Source organism: Phalacrocorax carbo, chromosome 1 (assembly GCF_963921805.1).
Source record: "Phalacrocorax carbo chromosome 1, bPhaCar2.1, whole genome shotgun sequence".
NCBI lineage: Eukaryota > Metazoa > Chordata > Aves > Suliformes > Phalacrocoracidae > Phalacrocorax > Phalacrocorax carbo.
The window spans coordinates 28,060,017-28,087,266 of record NC_087513.1 but is presented as its reverse complement, the minus strand read 5'-3'; the positions used below and the strand labels follow the sequence as shown (position 1 = coordinate 28,087,266).

Sequence of the window (27,250 nt, the reverse complement as noted above, 5' to 3'; positions counted from 1 at the left end):
AGAGGCGGGGGGGGAACGGACGACGGACCCGCGTTGCAGCGGAGGCGGCTTTAGCCTGGCGCCCCGCTGCCCGGCTCGGCGGGAGCGGCGAGGGGAGCTCGCAGCCGTCCATTTTAGCGGGCCGGCCCTCGCCGTGCTGCGGGCACGGGAGGGGGTGGAGAACCGGCAGCGCCTCGGGTTGGGGGGGGGGGGGGGGGGGGCGTGAATCATCCCACAAATACACGCTGAGAGGTTGTGGCAGCAGAGAGCAGGGTTTGAGTTGGTTTGGGTTTGGTGGTGGTTTTTTTTTTTCTTTCTTTCTTTTTTTTTTTTTTTTTCCCTCCTCCAAAAACATGGCTGAAGCTGGGACGGGTTTTTTAGAGCAGCTGAAATCTTGCATCGTCTGGTCTTGGACTTATCTTTGGACGCTGTGGTTTTTCATCATGCTCTTCCTGGTCTACATCTTAAGGGTGCCCCTGAAGATCAATGACAATTTAACCACAGGTAGGGTGCGATCATCCCAGGGGTGCTCTCCCCTCCGTGGGTCGCCCGCCGTCCCCTTCCCCGTAAGGGGACGGCGGGCGACCCACGGGCGACAGCATCGCCACTGCCCCCTCGGATGCCGTCTCGGGATACCCGGGGTGGTGGGAAGCAACCGAGATCCCCCAGAGCTTTGCTCTTTCCCCGCAGCCCCTTCCTTGCTCCTACGGGTGGGTTGGGTGTTCTCTTTTTTTTGCAAAGGGGCTGGGGTGACTGACTCTCACTTAGTCCGGGCTTAGCCAGGGCGGGCTTGGAAGTACGCGAAGAGTTTCCTTTTGGAGCTGGGAGCCATAAAGTAGTTGTGGTACAGCAGGAACAGGCGGTAGAAATCCCAGCGTCACCCAGAGGGTGCTTTTATGGTGTGCAGAGAGATGATCTGCTTGTGGGAGGGGGTGGGGGGGGTGGGTTGTCACTCTCCTGCTTGCTTTGAGCTGCCAGAGGGATGCTGCAAAATGCTCTGCTTGCTCCTTGTGCCAGCGCACCTTGTCGCCTGCTCGGGTGTAGGGGCTGTAGTGGCACTGGAGGAGCTTCCCTGGCTCCTCTTTTATGGTGGGAGTAGAGGTAAAGAAGTCAAGATGACTTCAGGAGCGTAGGGCAAACTGCGGCCGTGCCCTCGCTCAAGTTTGCTGTTTCTTGGAGTTGCATTTCTCACTGGACTTCTACTAAAAGGAATCAAGACACTGTTTTTTTTGACTAGCAGGTTCTCTGAGAAGAAAATAGCGCGTTTGATTTTCAGGTAGTAGCTTAAGCTATGTATACTGGTTTTACTGCATAAATGACAAATAGCAGGACTGGTGTTTTCCGTGCCGCAATCTCATGCTTCTTCTCTACTTCTGAGAATAACCGAGAATTTCAGGGGCTTGAGCAAAAATGTGCGGCTTGTTCAATTCACAAGCCTAAGGCAGGAACAACCAAAAGTAATTTACATCTCGTATGTGCCTGGTCTCAATTCATTTCCATAACAGGCTTATCTCTGATGTAGACTGAGTAAGTATGTAAATACAGACCCATCTTCAATCGCAGGGCAGCTCGTTCTTTCTGGGAGCTTTCTCAGGAACAGGTGACATTTGCATGTACGGGGGATTCCAGAGGAAAACTGTATTTGTGGAAAATTCTTGGTTTCTTTGAAGGATAAAAAAGGACTGGTTATTATGGGGAATATGCTTGGATTTGGGCAGTATATGCAGTGGAATGAATATATTTTCCTGTACAATTTATATTATACTTGAGCATTTTTTAATAGAATTGAAACTGATAAAAATCAGGTATCAGCTTATTCTTCTGAATGATAATAACACATGTGCAGGTTTGCTGGAAGGTTATCACTGTTGCAGTGGACTTTGCTTTGACTGTTAAGACTCACTAAGGCCGTATGCCACTGCTATACTGAATCAGCAGTAACTTAGCTAGTGTTAGCCAGTCTGAATTGGGCAGTTATGTCTTTATCTCCAAATGGCTTATTTTTTTGCTTCCTATCTACCGTGATCATTTAATCTTTCCCCCCCCCCCCACTGGAGAAGGCTTTCGGTTTTGGGGGCAGATGAGATGTAACCCATGTGGCATCCCTGCTGCTGGGAAGCCGAATGTTATCTGTGTGCTCTTCACCCGTCTTTCTGGCCTGCTCTCATTTAATAAGCCTTTGGCAAATCCAGCGTCAAAGAATAATTAAAAAAAAAAAAAAAAAAGATTTGTCATACTGCAATTTTCTTCAGGCGCAGACAGTAAACACAATTAAAACCAGCTTTTAATTACAATTTTGATCAAACTTTCTCAATACGTCTCTGAACAAGTGTCCTGTTTCTTTCGGGATTGCTGCACAGTGATTAGAACCAGATGCAGTTATTGTTGCTTGATTCTTAACGATTTATGTAATACATAAGTCCCAGGTAAACATTGCAGGCTGTGGTTATCAAGCAACAGTGTCAGAATACTCTTTATGATCTTTTTCACGATTGGAAAAAATCGCAGGTGTCCATCTGAGACCTAATCAAACCCCTCTGTTTTTTTTCCTGAGTTTGAACGAACTAATTCTTGATTCGCTTTCTCATTTGAAACGTTACTCCAGCCGTCTTCAGCTGAATAATCTTGGTTTTTGTTGAAACGTCCCAAAATGCAAGTAAAACGACAGTATGAAACCAGCAAATCGGAGAGATTTTTCGCACCTGTGGGTTTTAAAGCACTGAGGGAGTTAAAAAGACTGAAGAGATTACCAGTAAGTCCCAAAGTGTGTGATGAAAATGAGTTACCAGGGAAGAACAATAGGCACAATATGTCCTTTATGCATCATTTTTTCCTAAATGGGGTTTATTAAAAAATCAGCACTGGCAATAACATGAGTTATTTTTGGTTTGGGTTTTTTTTTTCCCCAAAGCTTTTGTGAATGGATTAAAAGCGGTCTGATTCATTGTGGATTTTTTTCCCCCCAATTGATCACAGTGGGATACTGCCAGTGGGTTAAGGTTGCTCATAAAGTCTGGCCCCAGTCAGCAGCTGGCCCCAGATGTGATGCTAATCAAATGGATCTCAGTGTTGCTATGAAAACTTCTGCATGATGTAAAGAAATAATAAGGTGATTAAAACCAATGACTGGGCATTTTCCCAGAACAAGCTGGATCTCTTGGTGAGTTGAGGGCAAATAATCTGGTTTTCAGTACCACCAGAGGCAGGCTTAGACAGCCAGTGAGAGAAATGCAGTGCCGCAGGTGTGATTTGCACCTCACGAAATAGTGATTTTAAAGGGTTTTAGGTATTTAGATCAAACATCTTAACCCGAGTCCAGAGTGGGCTGCTGTGATCTGAGGGACTAGCGTGGCATGTAAGGGACAAGTACCTACCAGAGGGACTGGTACTTCGGACTGTTGTGTGATTTTGGTTTTCCATGCATGTTGTCAGTATTTTTAAAAGGAAGTTGAAAAGCTAGAGAAGGCAGTGGAAAAATGATTTAAGGGCTGGAGAGAAGCATCAGAGCAAGAGATTTGGCTTAGGAGGTGACTAGATTACAGTTAAGAGCTATTGTCTTGGGGGAGAAATAAACGGTCTTTTAATCATGAAAAGAATAATAAGAATTGATGACTGGAAGCAGAGGGCAAACTCAATTTAGCCATAATCAGGCATTAATTTTTGATGAACCGTGGATCAGCTGCTAAAGGATCCTTTGGGTTTCCCAGGGCTGAAAGTCTTCATATCAGATGGCGAAATGAGAGTCACTAGTGTTCATACAGCCCTAAACTGGGTGTCAGCGAGGACTTGGGCAGCGGGCTGTGCAGCCGCGGCCGTCAGAGTAATTACAATGGTTTCACTAGATAGTCCAGTGGTCAGTTCTGGCTCTAAGTTACATTAAGATGAAGTGTGGAGCCTTTTTTTCCCCCTCTTTTGATGTTGTACAGATGTGCATGTGTACGTGCCAAGTATTTGGTAGCTCTGGTACTGCAAGTCAGTCATTCTGTGTGTTTAATTGGGCTTCCAGGCTTGAAAGTCCTCGCAGTTTCGGGCAAGCATAATTTCAGTATCCTTAGCAGAGTAGATTACTGTGGTATAATCAAAGGGAAATCTAGTCTGTCATGTAAAAATATTCATGTTAAATCTTATTGTGGTGTTTCATCTGTTTTTGCATTTTATTGAAGCTTGATGTATGAATAAAATCATCAAATCCTTTATGAATAAGACTGAACTGTCATAACTGTGCCGTACCATTAGCCAGGAAGCAAGAGAGGAGGCTTAATATGCCAGGCTAAAATATTAAATAAAGAATAAGTAGTTGAGGAAGCACAGGTTATCCTCTTATTCCAAAATAATTAAAAGAAACATGATTATTTTATATAACGTGCTGTATTTTCCTCCCATGCTGGCACTCACACAATTTCTGAATGCCACATTACTCTGAGCTAAGACACACCTCTTCTAAAAATGTGCAACCCTGTTTGTTTTTCCTGACATAACAGTTTGGCATTCTAGTCATATCCTAAGAAGGAGAAAGTCCCAGAAGTCGAACAGCTTCTGATGATTTTATTTACCCTGTCGAAGTGCAACAGAAAGATGGATTTAATACCAGAGCATTAAGTGCAACTGGCTTGTGACAAGGCAGACAGGAGGAAACCTTTGGGTTGCTGAGGGCAGAGGAATCAGAATAAAAATGTGAATAATAATTTCATGGGTATGAGCAGCTCTGGGTTGAATCTAGCTCTGTCAGTGTCTGCAGAGTATTATTAGCTTTCTGCGGGAAATCCCACTTCAGCTGCACTGGAGCAAGGTCCCACACTGTCACCAGTTGAACATCTAGAGAAGGGAGGGTTGGAAATCTACAGCATGAAAGACAGAGAGCAATGTTGTCCTGCCGGGCCCTGGCAGAACCACAGCTGGAGGAGGAAAACATCAACTTGGTGAGAGGCTGGTGGCAGTGACGAAGGAAAGCAGTGGTTTTCTTCACTGAGATTTTTAAATTGTTATTCTGACATTCCTGCTGAAATAATCACCTAGAATCTTAATTAATGTGGGATTTTTGACAATGTAATAGGTTTCTCTTAGATCCCAGAGCCCAAGCCGCTGTGCATGGTGCCAGCTGTCTGGAGAGGGGAGGAAGGAGGCTGATGTACAACAACGCTTGCAGCGCTGGCCAACACTGGATTACTCACTCCCAGTCAGGGTTTGTGCATGCATGGGCAGGAGGATGGAGCAGACGTGTTCGAAGTGTCTCCTCTGTTCCCTGTAAAATTAGGATAACAACACTTTATCTTCATCCAGGAGTCTTTCTGAAGACATGAAACGGAGAGGTTTTTAGGCAGCCAGATGCTATGGTGATCTGGTCTACCTCAAATGCATTCACGTGTGCATTGCACAGGCTTTCATAAATAAAGCACTTGGACCACTCTTGTCTCATTGAACCCTCATTTTGTGAAAACTATCCAGTGTTTAGCTATGCAAGAAAGCTGGGTGTGATTCTGTAAGCAGAAATACTGCAGGAGTTGAGGAGATGGAGCACCCCTCTCAGGTTCAGGCTATGCTGTCTTAGGGTGGTGGTTGTTGTCAATGAAGTTCATCTCACCTCTCTGATCTTCCCTCTCTGGGCTTCCTGACCTTGCAGATACATGCTCGGTATCAGTGCAGTGTGGTCCAATAGGATGCAATTTGAGAAATAAGTAACTTTTCATTCCCACAGTCTCAAATTCAAGTAGCAGCAGCAAACATTTGCCTGTTATTAAAATTCAGCTGATGGTCACTTTTTTTCCTGCTGGTGATATTTGGCCATCTGGAGCTGCGTGTGCGCAGACCGGTGGTGATAAAGCACCCTTAGGACAGAAGGCCTTTTGTCAGCCAGGGGTTTGTCCTCCCTGGGCCAGGGCACACGACTGCGGGCGCTGGTGCTGGGGCTGCCGGCGCCTGCGCGGCGTGCTTGGTCACCGTGCGTGTCGCCATGTGTTTGCTGCGGCAGCACCTTGACAGCGTGGTCAGATGGTGGTGTTCCCCTTCATAAATTTAAGCCTGGGAAGGTAATCATGAGGGTTGGAAAACATTAACCTGCTGAAGGCCAGGGAATTTCAAATTGATTACAAACAAGTGAACAGCTTCTTTTGAGAAGAACTGAAGGACAGTTATTTTTACAGTCGCAGACTTGCTGGTAGTTGCTTGGCCTTCTTTCAAAGTCGTTTGCCATCATTGTGATGGGTTTCCCTGTAAGAGCCTGCTGCGTGAACTACAGAAGTGAGTGTGGTGATGTGACCACGGAATATCTGGAGCAGAATTCCTATGCCACCAAAAGCAGATGGAGAAACTCATAGCTCCCTGCAAGTGCTGTGTGTAGGGTTTTTTTCTGCCTGAACTAGACTGTTGAGAGCAGAATTTTAAATACATGTCCACTTCTGGCAAGGTCAGCATTAATTCTGCATATGGCTGTCACAGAAGAAACCATGTCAGTTATATGTAGATAGTTTGCCCACTGACCCCAAATCACTTGTCTTTTAATTTTTGTGTTTCTCAGAATGTAAATGAAGTTGTTCCTCAATGCTGATCTTATTTTTCTGCAGTCCTAATGGAATTAAAGTAAACAGTGTTTTGTTTACTGTTAACCTCCATCTTCAGTTGTATCAGTTACAGTACCATAAAGTGTTCATAGTGGCTGCCAAGCCTCCAGACAGGGTTTGGGTGTTAGAGGTTTCTTTGGTCTGCCTTTTTGGGTTTTGCAAAAAATTAGTTGTTACCTGGATATAGGCTAATATTCAAAAAGTTATTATAAAACAGATTTTAACCCTTATTTTAGGCACATGTATTTCCAGCATGGTACACTTGGAACCTTTCCCTTTTATTTTTATGGAAAGGAATACGATGTGCATATGATGTGCCAATAATTGTGTGTTATTTTTGGATAAAGCCTTTGTAGATGAAACTTGGGATTCTTGTGGGAGGAAAAGCCCTAACGAAACTTGTTAGATCAATTCCAGAGGAATGCAGCGCACAATGATACTTGTTTTCTACAAATTTTGGCATTTCTTCACAAGTTTAATTTTTTTCATTGAGCTTCATTTTTCAACCAGCATCAAACGCAGGAAACTGACTGAAGTTTGTAGCAAAGGCAAGGTTTTCAGAAAATACTTCTTTAAGAAAATTACTTTCATACTACAAAAGTTCTAGAAGATTTGCAGCCAGTATTTCAGGGGAAATATGTAAGCCAGAGCATTCAAAATAATATTTGATAAAATCTTGAGGGAGCTTATGGTAACGCTGGCTGATATGCAGCCACGGAGTTGTACTGCCGGCTTTTAACTGAAGTCCAATGTCCTCCGTGTGCTGATGAAAATTTTCAGAAGTGCTCCTAAAACTGCACATATGTCGCTGGGTTTTCCCAAAGCATCCGCTGAGTGCCCGGCTAAATTTAGGCTGAACGAACACAAGCCCCGTTGTTCAGAGAGGTTGTAGGTCTTACTTGTCGGAGCAGCCACGAAACTACTATGATTCTAAATTAGAGGAAAACTTCAAGACAGATTTTTAAAATGGTTATTTTGTAAACAAAGCAAATGCAAAAATCTAGATCATAAATTTGCATTTGTGAAAGATGCAAGAAGTGTTATGTAGTGTCAGTGCCTAAAGAACTGAAAAGAGAAAGAAATACATAATTCTGTGCCAAAGCTCTACATTAAGTGAAAGACAGGAGGACGTGATGCCTGCCTTGAGAGCAACACGTAGCAGGAATTAGGAAGCTGATGTTGGATAAAAACGGGGTTTTGGGGGAATGGTATGCCTGCAATTCTGAAAATGGCAGCATCTCTGAGAGGAGCTACACAGAGCCTAGCAAAAACACATTGCTAGCATAAAGAAGCTCAAACTGTTTACCTAATCACAGAGAAGCTACAGTAGCAACTTGGTGGTAGCTATGGAGGAGTAAGAGCTTTAATCTAGTTGACAAACATATAGTAAGTTTCCTAAATATTTGGAGTTAAAATGTCTGGGTTATACTTGGGGCCAAATAATCAGTGGTGTGAAGAAGCACCCTGGCTGTGAGACAGGCGGCGTGCAATGCCCTCGCTTTAGTAGAAACAAAGAATTGACAGGTGGTTGCTTACGCTGTAAACTATGCGGTGGGAAGAAAATAGCAGGTACTAAAGTAGCCTTTAACATAGGGGAGACAAATCTTACAAAAGTGGGTGACTGCAAGCTGGATCCAGAGGAATTCACATGTGAAGCATGTTTTTAAAGGAGATTTTTGAAGATGTGTGTGTTTGGACCCAGCTGTGATGACAAGCGATGCGATGGCTTTGTAGCTTTGGCTGTTGTGGTATTAAGACCGTCAGTGTGATGAGGATTGCCAAGCTCAATACAGGGGGAACGGGAGCGAAATCTAATGGCCTGTGATAAACAGGAGAGCTGACTAGCAGCAATGCTGTCCTGTGGAGGTTAAAAAAAACAACCTGCAGCTGGAAGCGATTGCTGACGGTGTGCAGGTATGTTGTGCAAGCACGGAGGCTCTGATAGTCCCCGGATGTGGCAGGACTTTTGTGCATGTGCCAGACCGCCGTCCCCACTGGGTCCAGGGTTTCTGTGCGCAGCTCGGTCAGCTGGCGGGCTCTGTGCTTAAGGGAGAGTTATTTGTCATGTTGGCAGGTGGTAAAGCAAATAAAACCAACAAGTGGTGACTTATATTGGATGATTGAGCAGTTTCTTCTGGACTTAAATCTACAGAAAGGACACTACCCTCAGAAAATTATGAAGATAGTGTCTTTTGTGCACCAGTCACTACTCAGGATTCAGCTTTTTCATAACAAGACTAGTTGTTTATGAAGATATTTTGTATTTAACAAAAAAAGCCCCCACTCCAGACATCTGTTGGTATGTCGAATCCAACTGAGAGTTATGTTAACTGTAGAGGAGAAATGAGGCAGAGGGAAGTGAGACCCCAGTCCTGCAAACCTTCAATGTCATGATTTGTTCTGCAAGCGTAGGTCCAGGGGTTTACTGCAAAGGTAATTAATGGGCATGGATTCTTAACGACTGGGGCCTGAATAATTTGCCAAGGTACTGCAGGAAGCCTGTGGCAAAACTGGGGATAGAGTCTCCGGTCTCTTAAGTCCAAAAGCAGTTTTCCCTCATGTAATTTGATGGTTGCATCTAAGTTTTACCTTTTCTACCGGAGCTACTTCAGGAACGTATTTAGGGCATTTGTCAAAGAATTTAAGATAAAACCTAGCTTGGTCCTGTGGCCAGACTGTGAGGTGCTTGCAGGGATGTTGCTCCTCTGTTGGTTGTTAAAGGGGGTGTCCGAAGGCCCCTTCCACCTGTTTTTAAATTAGCTCTTTGTGGTACTGGAGGCTTCTATTGAAAGATTGTATTATAAACTCCAGCTCGTCCTCGTGTCTGTGAAGTGTCATGTGGACCAGTGATGCTGCCTAAATACTAATGAGTGAAGGTTGCATTGTAAACTCCCAGCACAGGCTAATTGGATTTTTTTGTGTGTGTGTTTCTTAGTCAGGCACTGCAGAAGGGCAACCAATTTTAACACAGAGAAGACTAAGCTTAAGCAACGATAATGCATTTAAAGAGAAGAGTTAATGTCATGCTTTCATCAGACAGAACAAACAAGTTGTTACTGCTAAGCCTGAGGAAAGGACTTAAATTCAAAGTCTAAATCAAAACTTGCCAGTTGCTGAGAAAAGACAAAGATTTATTATCACGGAGACTAAACTGGAGATTTATCACTGCGGTAGATTCAATGCTTAAGTGATTAAGTGCACTTAAATATACCAATTAGGAGGATGAAAGCTATAGGGCAAAAATGAAATGCAGTCATTGTAAGATTCCTCTTCTGCACAGTGTGCCAACTGCAACCATGAGATTTAATTTCCAGCTCACTTTCTAGAAATAAACTTGGCTTATTAAATGTCAAGCCTGTTAGGTTGATATGTTAGGTCTTGTGCTCAGTGGAAAGACACTGAGAGGTCAAATTTAAAGCAGAAGAAATGTTATCGTCATTGTCTTTTTATTTAGTACAGCTACCATTCATTTCTCAAGAAAATGAGCGTGTCACCTGAGAGTGCTCTAAATGTTGATATTCACTTACCTAAATGTTTTGATGGCACTGCCTGTATGTTTTATGCTGAGGACTGAAAATCGTTTACAGCGCAGCTTGGTCTGGAGCAAGGTTATATGATCTGCTAATGCACTTCATCTTCCATGTGAAATTTCTTTTGCTATTTTTAATTCCGAAGTGAACTTGATAGCAGCATACCCATATGTTTTATACAAGTCTCAGCTTGGAGACCCAGACTAGTCATTTCCTCGGATTTTGAAGAGAAGGTTAAACCAGACCCCATTAGGAGAGGGCATGCAGCTAGCTTGTCATACTCTGTGCAGGGGACGAGGGGCCAGAGAATCCTTGCGTGTGACTCAAGCCGCTTCTTGAGCAGAAACCGACTTTGTGCAGCAGCAGGATGCCACAGCCGAGCTGACGCGCTTCCCTGCTGAGAGAGTGACTTGAGGGGGTCTCGTGCAGTGCTGCGGTGACGCAGACCTACCGGTTTTAGGAGCCAGGAGGGTCTTCTTGATAGCACTTGACTTTATGGATTTATCTGCCCGCTCAGAGTAGGCTCCGTGCTGGGTGGTATAGAAGTGCCTTCTGGTCCCGATGTCCCTCTGTCCAGCTCTTTCGGTCAGGACAAAGGAGGAGTATTACAAGCACAAGAGAATCTCCTTAGCACTAAGTTTTGTCCTACATACTCCTAACTTGGATTTCCCTCCAGAAATCCTTGTCAGGAGGCTATGGTTTTAAAGTACTGGTCACAGCTGTGTTAGCAGCAGCCCCAAAAGCCGTGCAGTCTTGTGGGGTACATGAGCCATGAGGAGCTCTCGCTAGCTCCAGGACTGTTGAAAATGCCTGAACTGCAGGATTTGCCTTGGCTGGCGAGGGAGGATTTGGCTTGTGTTACAGCTGAGGGTGTTTTGTCACCAGCTGTGCAGGAGCCGGGGTTTTCCCCCTTGATGTCCTCGCATAGCTCCCTTGCCTCCTGTGAGGGGTAGGTAGGAGCTGTGTAGTGTGGGACTAGAGAGGTGGATGGGGCGCTCTGGGTCCCTGACTCCAGTCCTCAGGCATATTTTATGTTATCTTCCTCTGAATCACTGCACTGAAAGATTTTTCTGGAACTTGATAACTCGGACGGTTAGCAATCTTGCTCTTACTCCAGCGCAGGTGTATTCGCGGCTGCTTGCATGTGTTTGCCCGTGTGACAGCTCCCTCCTTTACCTTCAGAAACTGCGCCGCCGCCCTGAGGACCAGTTCCCAATGCACTTACATGGGGTTTTCCCTCCTTGTCCTTCCCTTGTGAGGTTGTGTCAGTTAGGCTGCCCTAGCCTGCTCTCCTAAAATGGCTGGATGTCCTTGATTATACTAGTAGTACTCTCCTCTTTCCGTTTTCTATCTGTTTCATAATTGGGTAACCATCATACAGCAAGGTAAGGCTTTTTTATCCACCGTATGTAGTGTATTCTTTCTCGCCTTCCACTGGAAATATTTTGCCGTGTAGTCGTATGGTTAAAATTGCCCTTTTTTGTGTCCGTATCTCCTGGGTAGATTGTAGCAGTATGTGGTCATATAGTAGGTATGGACCTGTCACGCCAGCTGACCGGCCGTGAGCAGAAACCCTTTGCACCATTAACTTTGATCCAGCTTCTCTGACGGCTCATACCAGCCACCTTCTGCACCCCTCTGTTTTTGGTAATGAAAATAGTCAGGTTCAGCTGACAGCTCCATGGGCTCTCCTCATAGCCCAGTGCTCCCAGGCAAGCTGCAGGTTTCTCCATCTCTGCCAGTTCCTCCCTCTCTTCCCCACGTCTCCTGTTTTAACTAACTTCCAATGGCACTGTCAATACTTCACTGAAATCTAGATGGTTTAGAGCTACTCATTTTTCTTGGCTAGAAAACTAGCTATTTTTAATAAAGAGACACATCTGGTTGGTCTGGCATGATTTATTTATTTTGTGTTTTATCCAATTTTTCATTTACCTCCGTTGCTTAATTTATTGTTATCTTTAAAATTCTGGAAGTTTCACATAGTACTGCTTTGTCAGTAGTGCAGTAGCTTGGGTCTGCATATTAAATATAGAAATATGAGGTATTCTGGCATAGTTTGGGGAGTTTAATCAATTTATTAAAACTGTCTTGATGCCGTGCTTGATTTTTCAAACGCCACTTCTTTCAGTAAGATGATTTATGTATATTCCCTTCATTTCACACTCAGCCATGTCTTGACCGTGTTAAGCTCTTTGAATTATGGCTGTTTCTACTGTCACAGTATCTCTTTTCTTCCACTTTTGTTATTCTTTTCCTCCACATTTAACAGTTTTGTTCCCGTTCAAAAGTGAAGTAAGTGTTCACTTTGTTTTGGGGGCTACTGCATCCTATTTCTTACCTTACTGTCTCATTATTGATTTTGTTGAAGTAATCTTACTGGTTTGCTGGGTGTATTTTGATATATATGAAGTGTTTTTATACAGCTCTTAAGGTACAACTCAGCCTGACTTTTAGCAAATATAATTTTATTTCTGTGCCTTTCGTCCTCACCAAAGCAGAGGGGAATCTTTGAACATCCCAGGTCTTGTGGGTGTTGTTTGTACAGGGCTGATGTTGCTTTATTTTAAACCCTTGGCTGATAGATTGGTGTCTATGAGGTAGAAGTGGAATTTAGCTTTCGATGTTTGTTTTGACAAAGTCTGTGTAGCAGTTCTGGCCTGCTTGAAGCAGTCAGCAAAGCTCCTGCTGGCTCTAATGAAACAACTGTGTTGACCAGAGAGTGTTTTGACATTAGGTCCTGGTGGAAGAGGGTATTTAGCATGAATAACTCCCCAACACCCCCCAGCAACCTGAAATAAGCCCGCACATTTGCTGCCTTCCTGTATTTGGAACATCATAGATATCAAGAAACTGAGAACTAATAGCAGGGCAGGTTAGACAGTATTAAAGAAAGGTATTTAGTGAGTATTATGTGTTAAAAAAAGCTGGCTTGTCTAAACCCAAACTGCAAAGTTTCTCAGCTGCTTTTATGTTTAAAGAGCTTTAATCAGTTATCTTTCCATACATTTTTTGAAGTTCTTGAAATTGCAAGATAACTTTTAAGTTTTACAAGGTATTGTAAGCTTTCTGACAATATGACAAATTTTACACAATATAAGCCAAACCCAGTGATCAGTAAATCGCTCAGCTGAAAATTTTGGGTGCTTCGAGTACTATTCTACTGTCTTCTACAGCTCAGGTTCCCTAGATACGGTGGTGTTCCTCTTACTGGCTGGCAGAAAAGCGTGGGTTTGTACACCTCTGTACTCTCCACTTTACTGCAGGGCTGTTACGGGCCATTTTGTTTGTTGATGCAAATGATACCAGCTGCCCGTCGGTTATTGTAAGGTGGCTCAGGAGCTGTATGTGCTGACCCAGCTTGGTTCATCGGGAGGGCTGCTGCTGCCCTGGGGATCACCCAAGATGGTGGGATCTCAGATCCTCCTATCTGGGTTGCGAGCCCTTTGCATCTTTGCAGTGGACCCTTAGAGCTACAGAGGAGTCTTTGGTTTAGCCCAGGGTGAGCACTGGACACTTTCTTAGTTTAAAAAAAAACCCCAACCAACCAACCACCCAAAAACCAGGCACAGAGAGACTCCACAGAGAGCTTTGCTGGTTATTGAGATCCCTTACATACACAGCCCTCTGTAAATGCAGTTGTCCTCTTTCCAATGCACATGCATGTGACCCTTCTGCACAGGCACAAAAATCAATAATAAACAGTAAATGAATAACGAAAGGCCTGCCAACCAAAATCTCTCTTGTTTAATTTTGCATTTCTTTTCCTTTTCTAATCTAATGTGACAGAGGAGCATTTAAGGGAGAAGGACGCCAGGAGCAATGAAGTTTTATGAAGCCTTTTCTCACAAACGCCTTTGTTTTAGGAGTGAAGGGGCTGGTGTTGTCCGGGGGGGCGGACATCCCCTTGCAGGGCCTCGCACGACAGGCGCTGCAGGCTGCGGTGGTGGGGGTCCTGGGCTTAGCCCCTCAGAAACATTCTCCTTGCATAAGGATCAGAAACCCATGATGTTGATGGAATAGGTAATGGTGTGTCTTGTGCAGGACAGGCTCTGCAGTTCTCTGGATCTGTTTTTATTTGTATATGGAAGCAGTACCATGTAGCTGTGCCCTCACCAGCTGTACCTGAGCCCACCCTTTAACTAAGGGCTTTGTCCTCTTCCTTTCCCTCTCCCTCAAGATTTCTATCTGCCTTTGTATTAAAAGTATCTTCTCTGATCCAGTTCACAGCGTTAGTTTATTTGGAGTATGTATTTTAAACAAGCAGACTGGAATTATATCTACAGGGCAATGTTTTCAGAAGCACCCAATGTATTTCATCACCTAGACGCTATAGTCGGTCACTGGCTTACTTATTAACATGTACTTATTTATAATAAGCATAGTAATAAACAAGAAAGTTCTTTGCTAACTGTAAGAAAATCATTAAATGTCTGATATACAGTATAATATGTGCACCTATAATAATAGCACAATAACCTTTTACTTGTATGCTAGTGTAATTCTGTACTGTGCGTTGTAGCCGTTGATTTTGCAGGAAGTTACGATGTCAGTTTGGAGTAAAAGTTAATATTAATGGAAGTTATGAGAACACCACAAAACAATAATACAGCAAAAATACACGCCAGTTCAAACAGATCTGGTTACGGTGTGTTTGCTCTCTGTGAATAGTGTAGTTCAGCAAGAGGGACGTTGGCTGATTTGGGACCTCAACATTTTTCTTAAAATGCGTGTCCCTCTGGTTGGGGGATCACAACGCTGCATGGCAGTAGATGGGAATGGTCTGAAGTTTGAATTGGATTCTTAATTTACAGTGAATAAAATAAACTGTATATTTATTTATGGAGACAGTTAACATTACCGTTTGGCACCTTGCAGTTTGTGTTTGGTAGGATTAATTGAATTTGTTTATGAAGGGGATAAAACCTTACTTTTGATTGAGCAGATGTTTATCAGGCAGAGAACTAACTAGAAGCCAGTGCACTTGCATTTGAGTCACTTCCATTTCCTAGTGGTTGCTATTCAGATGGGAACAGTAAGATTAGACTTTGGTTCTACACTATTGGTTTGTAGGTTTGTTTTTTTTTCCTCCTTGTCTTTGTTAGTTCCCTTCTGGTTGTTTCCTTAGCGCTTGAGCCGGGCCCAGCAGTGTGCCTTGCCTAGGCTGCCTTAAACAGAGTTTGCATTGGATAGGCAGTAATGTGGGCAGAAGTGGAAAAGTCCTTGTACAGTTTACACACTAGAGGGCATCCTGTTAAAGAGGCAGGAGGCATCCAGGGACAAGGAGAGGTGGCTGCAACCTGTGGAAAAAACTTAGGTCTGACTGTGTGGCAGAGACCTAATGAAGGGTTGTCAGCATGCACACACAGACACAGCCCCATGCAGCCAACTCGTGAATGTGATGGAGCCCCTAAACACATAAGCAGAGATCCATAAAGTCATTATATTGCATCAAATTTTCCACAGAGTTGAAGTACTAAGTTGAACACCGTCACGTGATAGGTAAGAAATATAGTGGTAAGGCCATCCTGCAACTGATGTAGCTGTAAGGCAGAGTCACATCCCACCCTTGACCTTCAGAAGTCTGCCTGTGAGGTGGTCCTCTAGATCGCTTTTACAAGGTCAGATGACAGGTAAGATCCTGGGCTTTGGTAAATTGACACAACAATGGTGCCTGCAGTAAAGCCAGACTATCCTAAGTAGGACAAAAAGTGGAAAACGCAGGACTAGAAGACTGATTGTTGACTTAAGATGTCTCATATTTGTCTTCCTGAAGCGATTACCACAGAATTAGCTAGACTGTCGAGTTTGAAACAGTTGTGGTGACAGGTGCTGCATCTGTGTGCCAATGCTTCTGCGGACTGGGGACTTTTGCGTTGACAGTGGGTACAATTTGCGTTGAAATGCTGAGGAGGTAACTACTACCAGCCTGACTGCCTTTGCTCACCCCACTGCCTCAGCCGTTAAGGTCATGAAGCACTTTTACAGACTTTAAGTAATTTTTAAGGATGCAGAAAATCATGCTGGTTTATCGTGTGACGTTGGGTGGCTGCCTGGCGTGGTTGAGGAGCTGCCCCTCAAACACGGGGTACCACCTGGGCTGTGCAGCAGGAGCGGGTTGGGCAGGGGGGGATGAGCAATCCCCAGCAATCCCAGCCCTGTGCTGGCTGCCCTCCCACAGCACCGCCTAACCTGCAGCAGACGGCTGGTGCAGAACATCTCTGCATGTACAGCCCTTCCCTGGACCATGACTCGGGGTGCTTCTTGTAGAGCCCAGTATGAGCACAGTCTGACGTGTACCCAACACTGGCTGGCTTGTTCTGTACAAACAGCAAAATTAGCTTAATTTTCTGAAGGTTCATCTCTTCCCCAGTTGTTATTAGGTAGCTCTCATGTATCATCTGTCTGAGCATCTGTGTATGCATTCAGATTATTTTTTTGTTGTTAGTTTTGTCTATGTAGAAACAAATCAGAGGTGGTGGTTAATTTTTTTATTCCCCCCACCCCTCAGTACAGCTGATCCCTTCAGGCATCTATGGACACTGATGCAAGTCTTAAAAAATGACCCCTTTGACCCTTTGATTCAATATAACCATCATAAAATAATATGTGTGTTGGTAATTTTTAACATTTGACATTTTTTATCAGGGATTTGTCAGGAAAGAAGGCATCGCTTCCCTTTGATGCTTATGTCTGCCTTGCTAAAGGAACCTTATGGAATATTGTTCTTTCTTTTATAAATCATATCAACCAAGCTTTAATTCTGTTCATTCAGTTTATTCCCCAGCTGCTTTATGTTCTTTCTCGGAACTGCCATTGATATTTTGTTTATGCACAATAGCATCATTTAAAAATATGAGTACGTAGGTGGTTGCAGCTGCTCAGGCAGTTAAAGCAGACTCTTCAACATCAGGTGCCTCTGGAACACCACATCTGCTTCATTGGAGTTTTAATCATGAGTTTATTTGGGCAGTTTTTAACTAGGTTGGGGCTCTGGTGACTTGTCTTTATACAGCTGTGTACTAAACGCTAGCTCCCACCTTTATGCGATCTATCCAGATAAACCAAAGATAAATTTAAGCGATAAAAGGTGGAAAATGGCATTGCAGGTATGGTTTAGAATAGGTTCCAAAGTGCTGAGCAAGTGTCAGTGTGGCTTGTTTTAAGTGGAGGACTACCTCAGCTAAGGAGACTTACAATGAGGTATACTAGGAAGAAGGAATACGAATACTTAAAAGTTTTGTATTTTTGTAAGACCAGTCTCAGCTCTGATGACTTTTATGACAGATGTTCATAAAGGGAACAAAAGTATTTGCTGGTGTCTATCAAGGCAGCAACTTAACTAAGATTTTAGAGAGTTTTCAAAGAGAGTATACAAGAAAACAGATTTGTATGGCTACCAGCAACTCACATTCAATGTCAAGGGCGTAGGGATAGGTGTTCTGTTCCAGTGAGCCATCTCCTACATCTCTTCGCCTAATATATATTTCAGCCTTGTCCTCTCTTGCATTTAACATGGTATAAAACAGTGTGTTAACTGGAAAGGCAGGGACTTTTAAAGAATAGCTGCCTTGGTAGTCAAGCCCTGGGCCCTTCCTTAGCTTACCATGTATTCTAATGCTGAACAACAATGGCAAGGTCAGAAGAATGAAAAGAAGTTTACATATTGCTTCCTATGGAAGTACTGTGAAAAGCTAAATTTGTCCAATTATATTGTAACATCTGAAGCTGAGAACATACCAGTGAATGTGAAATATGAGTGGGGCTTACTGCATGTTTTGCATGAAAAAGAATTCTTCATATGTAAAGGCCAAATAATGCCTGATGAATTGATTTATTTCTCAAGTGTTATCCAATATCATTCTGGCGTTGAGTTCTCATTTGCTCTCCTGATCTTAAATGAGTGATAACTTTCACACTCCCCCTCCACTTGTGTTTGAATTTACTTTTCTCTTGCTTCAGCCATGTCACCGTGGCCCCTTCCCAAATTCTGCAGCACATGGAGGAACACGGACAATGATACGGAAAGGATTCAAAATCCATGTATCACTTTCTTTTTACAACTTTAAACCCAAATTTAAGTGAAAACCTTTTAACATTTAGTTCTGTGGGGAGAGTGAGAACATAAAGCTTCCTTTCCATATTTGCATCCTTTGTGAAACCTTCAAGAAGCCATTGCAGATAACATTAATGTTATTGCATTTTAGCTAGCATACATCTTAATTTCTTCTACTCATGCTTGGAACTAGGCTGTCTGCTCTCCTGGGAAAGGTCCTGTGATTGAAAATAAATAGGCAGGAAGGATGGGGTTTAATTGTCATGGAAGTTCATTTCTAGTGATCAGATGTATGAGTTCAGTGTGTTGTAGCGAGTGGGAAGTGATGCTTAATAAGCTGGAGACTGGCATCCAGAGGTTACCGAGAAGCAGTGTCTTCATTACTAGAACAGTGATTTTTCTCTCTTTCTCCCTCATGCAATATATTTAACACCTATTTGCAGTACTGCTGCAAAATCTTAGCGGAGGCAAAATCTTCACATTTTTATTCCAAAGGCAAATGAATCCCTGGCTGTTACATAACCCTGGCCTGGGAGTACGGAGGGTAAAAACCAACTGAATCATGGTCAGATTTCATTCAGCGTGAAAGCCAATGCACTTGAAGCCTCCTATGGGAAATGCCTCATCGCTGTTGCCCACCTGACTTGTGCTGCAAAACCAAGTATACATCTGGACAGATGTGGCAAGACAAAGTGGTCTCAGTTAGCTCAAACGCTTTTTCCATACGGTGGTTTTGCTTGGTTCTGCTTGTGACCCCCATCCCTCAGGCAGGGCTGGTGCGTGGGTTGACTGCTGTGCTGTCACATCAGCAGACCTCAGGGAGTTACCCCAGGTAGGGAGAGTGGTGACGACAGGCGTTCGCAGTGAAAAAGCACTTATTGCCTGACCTGCAGCCTGTCAGACCACAGCCTTAGTCTTGCTTTTGCTGGGTGTCGCATAGCTGGAGAAGTGTGACAGATTACGGTGCTCACTTGGCAAGAAAAGACAGTCTCCTGTTCAAACATAATATAACGTATGTTGAAAGCTTCTTCAAGTTAGTCTGGAAATCATTGAACAATTTCCTGTTATCTGTAAAGCAGGGTTTTTAATGTGTTCTTGATATTTTCGAGCAGCGTAAGGGGTTTTGTGTGTGCTGGTAGGCTGTGCTCCAGAAACTATGCAGAACACTGAAACCTCTGTGGTGAGGTCACTCAGGGCATTTCTAGTGTTGTTCTGGGGGAGGTGGGAGGTTGGTTATTTTTTGGGGAAGTGTAAGTTTTTTTCCTGAGAACATTTAATACCAGATGCAGCCGACAATGTAAAATAACTCTTAATGAGCAGGTGCTTCTTCATTTGTAATTTACTTTCACATGCAAGTTTGCCACTTGGCTTTCCTTTTATTGCCCTTCTGGATAGTCTTATTGTAATTCCAACTTTGAGCTTTGCTAGTTCACGACTTCAGCATCATCTTTTTGTAGTGACCGTTGCAAGTAAATGATGTGTTTAGTGAAAGCCTATTTTCATGTACAGTTCTCAATTTCTCCCTTATTTGATTGAATGGCTGCTTTTTTGCAATTCTGCTTCTATATTCTACATGCACTTACCGTATCCCTTCTCCTTTAACTCTTACATGACCTAAACAGTACTGATTTTTTTTAATCTTACAATTTTTATTGCTACTGTTCCATCTGCTGCTAACAGTCATTTTCTTTGGATAGAGTTGTAGTACTCATGAAGTATAGATAATCTACAATATGTAGAAGAGATTATATATTTCATATTCTTTGCCATACTAATATGATGTTGGTTGGCTGGTTTGGAATTTTCTTTTGCTTTCTGGGTTTTTTTTATGGCTCTGGCTGCAGCTGTTCGGGGAGGAGATTCTGTTGAGCCATGTACAGCAGTGCTCAGATTTTCTGCTCAATCTGTTGCTCTGTATGAGGAGAGAAGAAAATGTAGTCGTGTTTTAAATTTAGCAACTTCTAGTAGTTTTGATGATTGCTAAGATCACTTTTCCAATTATAAATAAACCACATTGTTTAAAAATATTTTTTACTAGACTGAATTCTGTCCCAAAATTGGAACAGACTGAGGAGAGTTTGGGAAAGAAATCATGGTCAAGGTTTTGCATTCTTAACCGTAAATGGAAACAGAAGGGCACTGACTGACCAGAAGCTTTAATTTTATAGGTCTTGTAGCTAATGAAAAACATTATTTACTAAAAATGCTGTCAGACTTAGTTTGTCATGCTTCAGAGGTTCCTCTGGAGCTCTGTAGGTGGTAAAGCATTAGGCAAACCCTTCTGTCTGATGCCCCTTGGGCAACCTGGGGAGCACTGAAAGCTGAATGTGAATAGGTGTTAGGTGTCCTCTGGCACGAGTGAAAGAGGTAACCCAGTGTCATTGTTGCTGGGAGAATAAGGCCAAGCTGGCAGACACTTGAGAATAACCGTGGGTTGCTGTGACGCCAGTTTCAAGTCATTGACAGCTAAGTCTGAGGAATTCAATGTCTTTCTTGACCAAATTGCTAGGAAAAGGCTGCAGAATTTTATGAAGGAGCAAGGTGGTTAGTTGAGCTGAAGGAGAGCTTGCCAGGAAAAAAAATCTAATCTGGTCACTGGTTCTGTAGCTGTCCTGAACCCAGTTATTTCCAGAGACTAAATTGGCTGCACTGTTTATTTACACCACCTGAAGATCATCCTCTTTTTACGTAGTTTTGTCAAGAGTTGTGAATTGAGGAGGGGGGTAACATGGCAGACAAGAAGGTCATTGAGATGAAGTTACTGGTGTACCTGAATGTGAGCAAACCAGTGATTTGATGCTCTGGGCTATATCTTTGCCCTCCAAAAGACTCAGTGTTTTGCTGTCATCTGTGTCCCATGTGGCATCTCTCTCTGTGTACATGTTAAGTTAATCTTAGGCCTGGGAGATGGAAATGAATCTCCTTCCAGTGTCCAACCATTAAACATGTATGTGTTGGGGTGTTGCTTCTGATCTCTCATCCTGGGGCCAGAACACCTCTTCTGTAAAGAAAGGCTGAGACGGCTGGGGTTGTTCAGCCTGGGGAAAAGAAGGCTCTGGGGACACCATGTTATGGCTTTTCAATATATAAAGAAATATATAAGAAAGACAAAGACTTTTTACCGTGGCCTCTAGTGACAAGACAAGTGGCATCGGTTTTAAATGGAAAGAGGGTAGGTTTAGATTGGACATAAAGACATTTTTTACAATGAGGGTGGTGAGACTCTGGAACAGTTTGCCAGGGAAGTTGTGAATGTCCCATCGTTGGAAGTATTCAAGCTCAGGTTGGACGGGGCTTTGAGCAACCCAATCTAGTGAAAGGTATCTCTGCCCATGGCAGGGGGGTTGGACTAGAGGATCTTTAAAGGTCCCTTCCAACCCAGACCATTCCATGGATCTGTGATCCTGAAATCAGTTTTACATTGTTGGGAAATTATAGATAACTGTGGATGTTAGAAGTTTGACACTATAAAGTCATACACAGGAATGTTTCACCCATAACAGGATCTTGACAGCATGTTGTGCTTTTGACTGTTTAATTTGTATGACACAGACATGTGATTATTTTTTCCATTACTAATTTTTGCTAAAGCCAAGATTAAAGACCTTTTATGCACTACTTGCTACTTCTTCAAAGAGCCCATAATCGTGGAACAGATTTCCAAAGAGTAGGTGTGTTTGAAAATCCTGCTTCTCTATCTCAAATCAGTGTGTAGGGCTCTGTTTTAGGTTACCAGATATTTGTCTTCTTTCTTTCTGCTGTTGGTTTGTTAACAGTTTTTCATCTTCAGTGTTAACCAGAAACAGAAACTTGAAAAAAGTAACACTTTTTTCTTTATTTGCTAGTAAGTGGGAAGCTCAAGAGCTTTCAGGTATGTTTGTAACCATGTGTGAAATATCCCTGTATAAAGTTAGGAATTCTGTTCTGGTGTGTGAAAACCATTCATAGTTGTAACTTGTGTTCTGGTTCACAGCATTTCTATTTCAGCACAGATGTGATACTTCATGGACAGTCAGGGCTAGAGGAGGTTTTCTGGCACAGCAAGGAATGGTCTGAACTCAACAGCTTTTCCATACAACTGCGGCAGTCGTTTTCTGCCAGCGAGGCCCCTGGCTTTAGAAAGTCTCCCTGTGCAATTAGTCAGAAACCAACCATGCTGGTGAGCCAAGATGGATTTCTGCTCTGTGAACTCCATGGACAGCAAGAGAAATGCCTTTGGAAAAAGGAGATTCCATAGGAATAGAGACCTTTTACCCTAATGGGCAAAAATCAGAAGAGGCAAGAAGGACTGTTGGGATTTGGGGTTTTGGCTACACCCAGAGCTTTAGGATGTAATAAGGTCCAACTAGTACGGTGTGTTGGGTTTACGTTGTTTTTAAGGTTTCTAGTCACAAATGTCTTACCCTGGTTTTATTTAGCCAGTTTCTTTGGATAGATTGTCCCATGTAAGTACTAGCAGGGCAGTGGCACAGCCATATCCCTTCTCTGGGAGGCATCTGCCTTAAATAGCTGGGGGGGCTCCAGGAGGCAGTGTCTTGAGCCCTGGGTCTGAGACCACTGGACTCTGCGAGGAATATGAGGTGAGAGCTGGTTCATTAGTGATGACAAATAGGTTTTCTGGGGGAAAGATAACTGTGGAGGCGTGTAGGGGAATAGACAGGGATCGGTGACCGGAAGATCACGGGATGTGACGGAAAGATAGACTCCTCCCCATAGGATTGGCAGGAACAGGAAGCGCAAGAGCTATATAAGCGTGTGATGCAGTTAAATAAACGGACATTTTGTATCCATCATATTGATGTCTGTGCATCACTGTCCCCAGGGTGGGTAGAGCCCTGTGTCCCGGAGATATGCGGCCCAAGATAAGTTCTCCCATAGAAGCGTACAGCAACAGAGGTGCAACTGCTTTTCTTAGTTAATGTCCTGTTAATACTGCTGTGGAAAGTAGGTATCTTTGGGAGCTCCATGGCCTTGGAGATGAGAGTACTCTCCTCCTCGGTGTACAGCAGGTACTCAGACAGGGTCCAGTCTGTGGATGTGTAAGGTCTAGATAAAGGCATGGATACTCTTTTCTGGAAATACTTTCCGTCATGTGCACTGTGTTCTCTAAGAGAAATCCTGTTCTTTCTACTTGGCAAACCATGGTGTCAGCGGGGCAGCAAATGCTATAGTTTCTGAGCATCAGGCATGGTCCATGATTCTGCCCATGCTGCCTCTGTTAAGCCCATTTTAGAAAACAGTGTATTTATAACTGCCTTTAACCTTTTAATGGAGTTGAGAGAAAAGGCTTCATATAGGTCAGACCATTTTATATTTTGATTACCACTTGGTTTTTTACACAACTTGTTTAATTCTAGGGTGACATTGCCCTGTTACATTTTTTTCTGAATTGTCTGACCTGCTCGCGGCGGTGCCAATAGCAGATTTCCACTGGCTTGTATAGGTAAAATTTCATTGCAACATGAATAGAAGTATGTTTGCATGTTTGGTCATGAATTTGTGATTTGAACCTAAGTTGTATATGTTTTTGAATAATTTTGTATGAAAAATAGCAGCATAACTTCTATTATTTCACATACAGTCTATTCCTACTTGTTTTAGTAGGAGGAATGTAGAAATAAAAAATCAAGACAGTGAGCAAAGCCCAGGTAATAATTCACCTAAAGGAAAAAAGAAATGTAGCAATTTAATGGACATTTATTTGCAGTAGTATTTCCTATTTTTCCCCCTAGCTGCAGGCAGTAAGATACATTTAGTCAATACGGTATCTTATTACCTACAGGATCCCTAAGTGCAATGGAGAGATTCATCTGCTTTTACATTACATGGCAGGAGCACTTTTGCACCAAAGTGTAATGCAGTAAGCAGGGAGTCAAGGAATAATTCCTGGTTGTGACCAAAGTTGCCAGCCCAGACTCGTGGGGTAGCTCTATGGCCTTGGCATTTATAAAAGCTTAATTTACAAAACCTTAAAATTTGAACCTGACACTTCAGACCTGACGTCTACCCTTCCTCATCACTGACACAAAACACACCTTTAGTTATAAGTGCTGTGGGGAAAAAGAAGGAGGAATAAACTAATTTGTTAGAAGTACCAGGCGTACAGCCTCACCTTCTGTGCATGATTATGTGCTTTTAAGAAGTATCAGGGAATTGTGGTATAGGAGACCTTCTCTCTCCTCATTTAGGATAGAAAACCTTCCTTAGAAAAACAGGCCAATTGGGATCAATGAGAATTTATTTGAAGAAGGCAATCTAGTTTTAGACCTGTATTATAGTAAATATTAAACCATACTTATTTGAAGTCCTAGAAGGTCTGTCATGCTCCTAAGATGGACAACATAATTTAAGCGATCGTTTCAGTAGTTGACCAAATATGTGCCACTGAAGTACAGTGTACCCTTCAGACAGATCTCCAGTTGTTGACTATTGCTATTGCAAAGAGTCAGTCTTTGTCCAAATTTTTATTACTGCAGTTTTTTATTGTTGCTGAGATTTGAAGTGAAGAGCTGTGGACACTTGCTAACAGAAAACTGTTGTTTTTTATTCTGTTGCTGTTCTGAATCATATTTCCTGTGAAGGGGTTGAAATATTCTGGAAATTACGACTAAGAACATTTGTTTTAAAATATATTATGCTGAATTCTTAGCCATGGACTTAAAAATAAATTGTCTACTGAGGAAAAAATGTTGAGCATGTTCCAGTTTCACAACAAAAAGTGGGGGATGGGGTCAGATACTCAGTGCTTGGGCTGAAAAGGAAAAGTGCAGAGAGGTTGGCTAAAAGGCATTTCACGGAGAGCCAAAGGAGAAGTCCAGCTGCAGATCTTGCGTAAGGGAAAAAAAAGACTTTCCCAACACTTCTGAAAGTCAGTGCAACTCTCTCCATGTAATTGGAAAAGGGGAGTCAATAGATTATTGTGGTAAGAACTCGTATCACCAGTTCAATTCTACTTTTCTTTTAACTTTATTTTTTTATATGTTGCTCTTTTGAATCTTACTTATTTTGTGCACTAAGGTCATGATACAGAGAATGGAGTTAGTCTGAGGGTAAGAAGCCATAATTTGATATGTTCCGTGTCAAGTGTAACACAGGAGGAAACTCTTCTGTGAGTGTTGCAGAAGATGCTGTAGTACTAAATGCTTCTAACTTTTGGACATTATCCTTCAGCCTCTGGTTTTAATCCAAGACCTTCATAGTTTGCATGATTTAAACAGGCATGAACACACAGCATTCACCGAATGTCAGTGATAAGAGACTCGGTAACAAATGATAGGGGTATGGGTTGGTGGTACAGGTGAGCTACTGGGCTGGTTAATGTCTCCAGAATGAAGTTGTTCTGAATTTCCTGCATCATCACACATCTAAATCCTATCTTCAAAAGTGACATGACTTTCTAGGAAAGCCAGTGGTTTGGTTATAACAATACCTTATGTTTTAACAACAGCTAACAATAAAGATGTTCCTAATTAACTTTTGAAAATGACACTTGGGTTTCTAAGAGTTTCAGTGATGCTGCTGAACCAATATTTAAATAAATACATGTAGGTGAGGCATGAAATGTTTTTTGAAACAATAAGAAGAGGACAAGAAACAATCATGAAAGGATGAATGACAGAAAAATAGATCTACCACATGCAGAGCACATGATATAGTGCTTTTGATAGCACTGGACACTGCTCCTTTCAGGGCCGTAATTTCTTTGTGTTGGCAATATGGGAGCTTTTTTTCCCTCTCAGTAAAAATCCAGTGGCAGTAGATAGGATGAAACACAGATATGTATCAAGGCCCTACTGAAATGAGCTTCGAATGGTGTTTTGGACTTCTGCACACCTGAACAAAACACCAAGAAACGATGCCAGAAAATACAAGACACCTCTGGGAAGTGGGTTGGGCTGGGCTGGGCTTCAGGTGCTGGTGGCTGCATCTTGGATGCAGGCACCCCGCATCACATCTCTGCCTTGCCTGGCCCTGGGCCCGTTGAACTGCCCAGAGCAGGGTCTTGTTGGGGAAGAAGCTTTGATTCACAGTGATCTGAGGTGAAAAAAAGTAGATTGAAGGTTCTGCACATCAAATAGGGTCAAGTCTGGTCTGTCTTACTTCAGACCAGGGAGCTCTGAGAGGTCCTCCTTGTTCCTACTGGCCTGCAAGCCTATCTGGGAAAGTGTCGCTGAAATTCATGCGCTTCTTTGAGACACGTTGATACGGTTGAAAATGCTGCCAGCAGAAAAATCCCTCCTTGATCTTCTAAGGAGACAGTGAATAGGTGGCTACTGAGAGGTATTTATTAGAATTAGTCTTATAAACCTGTCGTAGCATAATTTATGCTTTCCTCTCTGTGTAGGCTACAGCTTTCCGGCTGAAAGGATTGTGAGAAAGCATGGAGTGGTCCCAGACCGAAAGAAAAACAGAGTGGCTGTGAAATCCTGTTCTCATACGAATGCTGAGAAAGATTACTTGAAAAATGTGTGGGAAGAAAAATAACAGTGACCATTACAGTTAAGAAGTCTTAACTCTTAGGAGAACATAGGCTTTGCCACATGTTAGGGGAATGTAAAAAAAAAAAAACCAACCCTGAAAAAATGATTGGAAGTAGGGTTTCTTTTTCAACAGTGAAGCCCACAGTGTTGTCTCCACAGCCATCAACAGGTTTTCTTCCCACTGACAGATCTGTGAGTTTGTACAGGTAGAGAAAGCACTTTAAGTTCTTCAGTTTCTTCTTTTTATCTTAAGTTTTTAAACTTTTTTTTTCCCTTTTGGTCTTAGACATCCATAAGTTTCAGACACTTGCTTTTATCTAATGCCTGGGTGTTTCTGGCCTTTTTTAGCCTTCCCTGAATGCACAGGTAAGGTCAAGCTTGGTTATCTGATCATCAGCCTTTTAAGGTTTATTAAGATCTAGTCTTCGTTCATCACTTGAGTTCATGTCACTGTGCTTGGCCATGTGGCCAACATGTAAAATACCTGCCATGATATAGTGCAGCCAAAAAAGCATTGCTCCTATTGCTTCGGCCGCGTCTCAGAGTTTTCTTGTGGCTGAGGTTGGATGTTTTTTCTTCTGTCTGCCAGAATCCTGGGGACGTTACAATGCAATATTGTTTCTGGCGCAGAACGATGAATGTGATCCT

At 42.8% G+C, this 27,250-nt stretch overlaps 1 protein-coding gene across 2 annotated transcripts in view; it reads left to right on the top strand.

Annotated features, from left to right (window-relative positions):
* Positions 1-203: 203 nt before the first annotated feature.
* The window catches only part of ST7 (suppression of tumorigenicity 7), a 160,338-nt gene continuing 133,291 nt past the window's right edge, over positions 204-27,250 (top strand). Inside the window, exon 1 of one of the 2 annotated variants that reach the window (XM_064446851.1) lies at positions 204-483. In XM_064446851.1, the coding sequence (XP_064302921.1) occupies positions 333-483 (151 nt within the window). In that variant the 5' untranslated portion in view covers positions 204-332. The remainder of the gene's footprint in view (positions 484-27,250) is intronic. The other variant, XM_064446841.1, reaches the window with a different exon arrangement.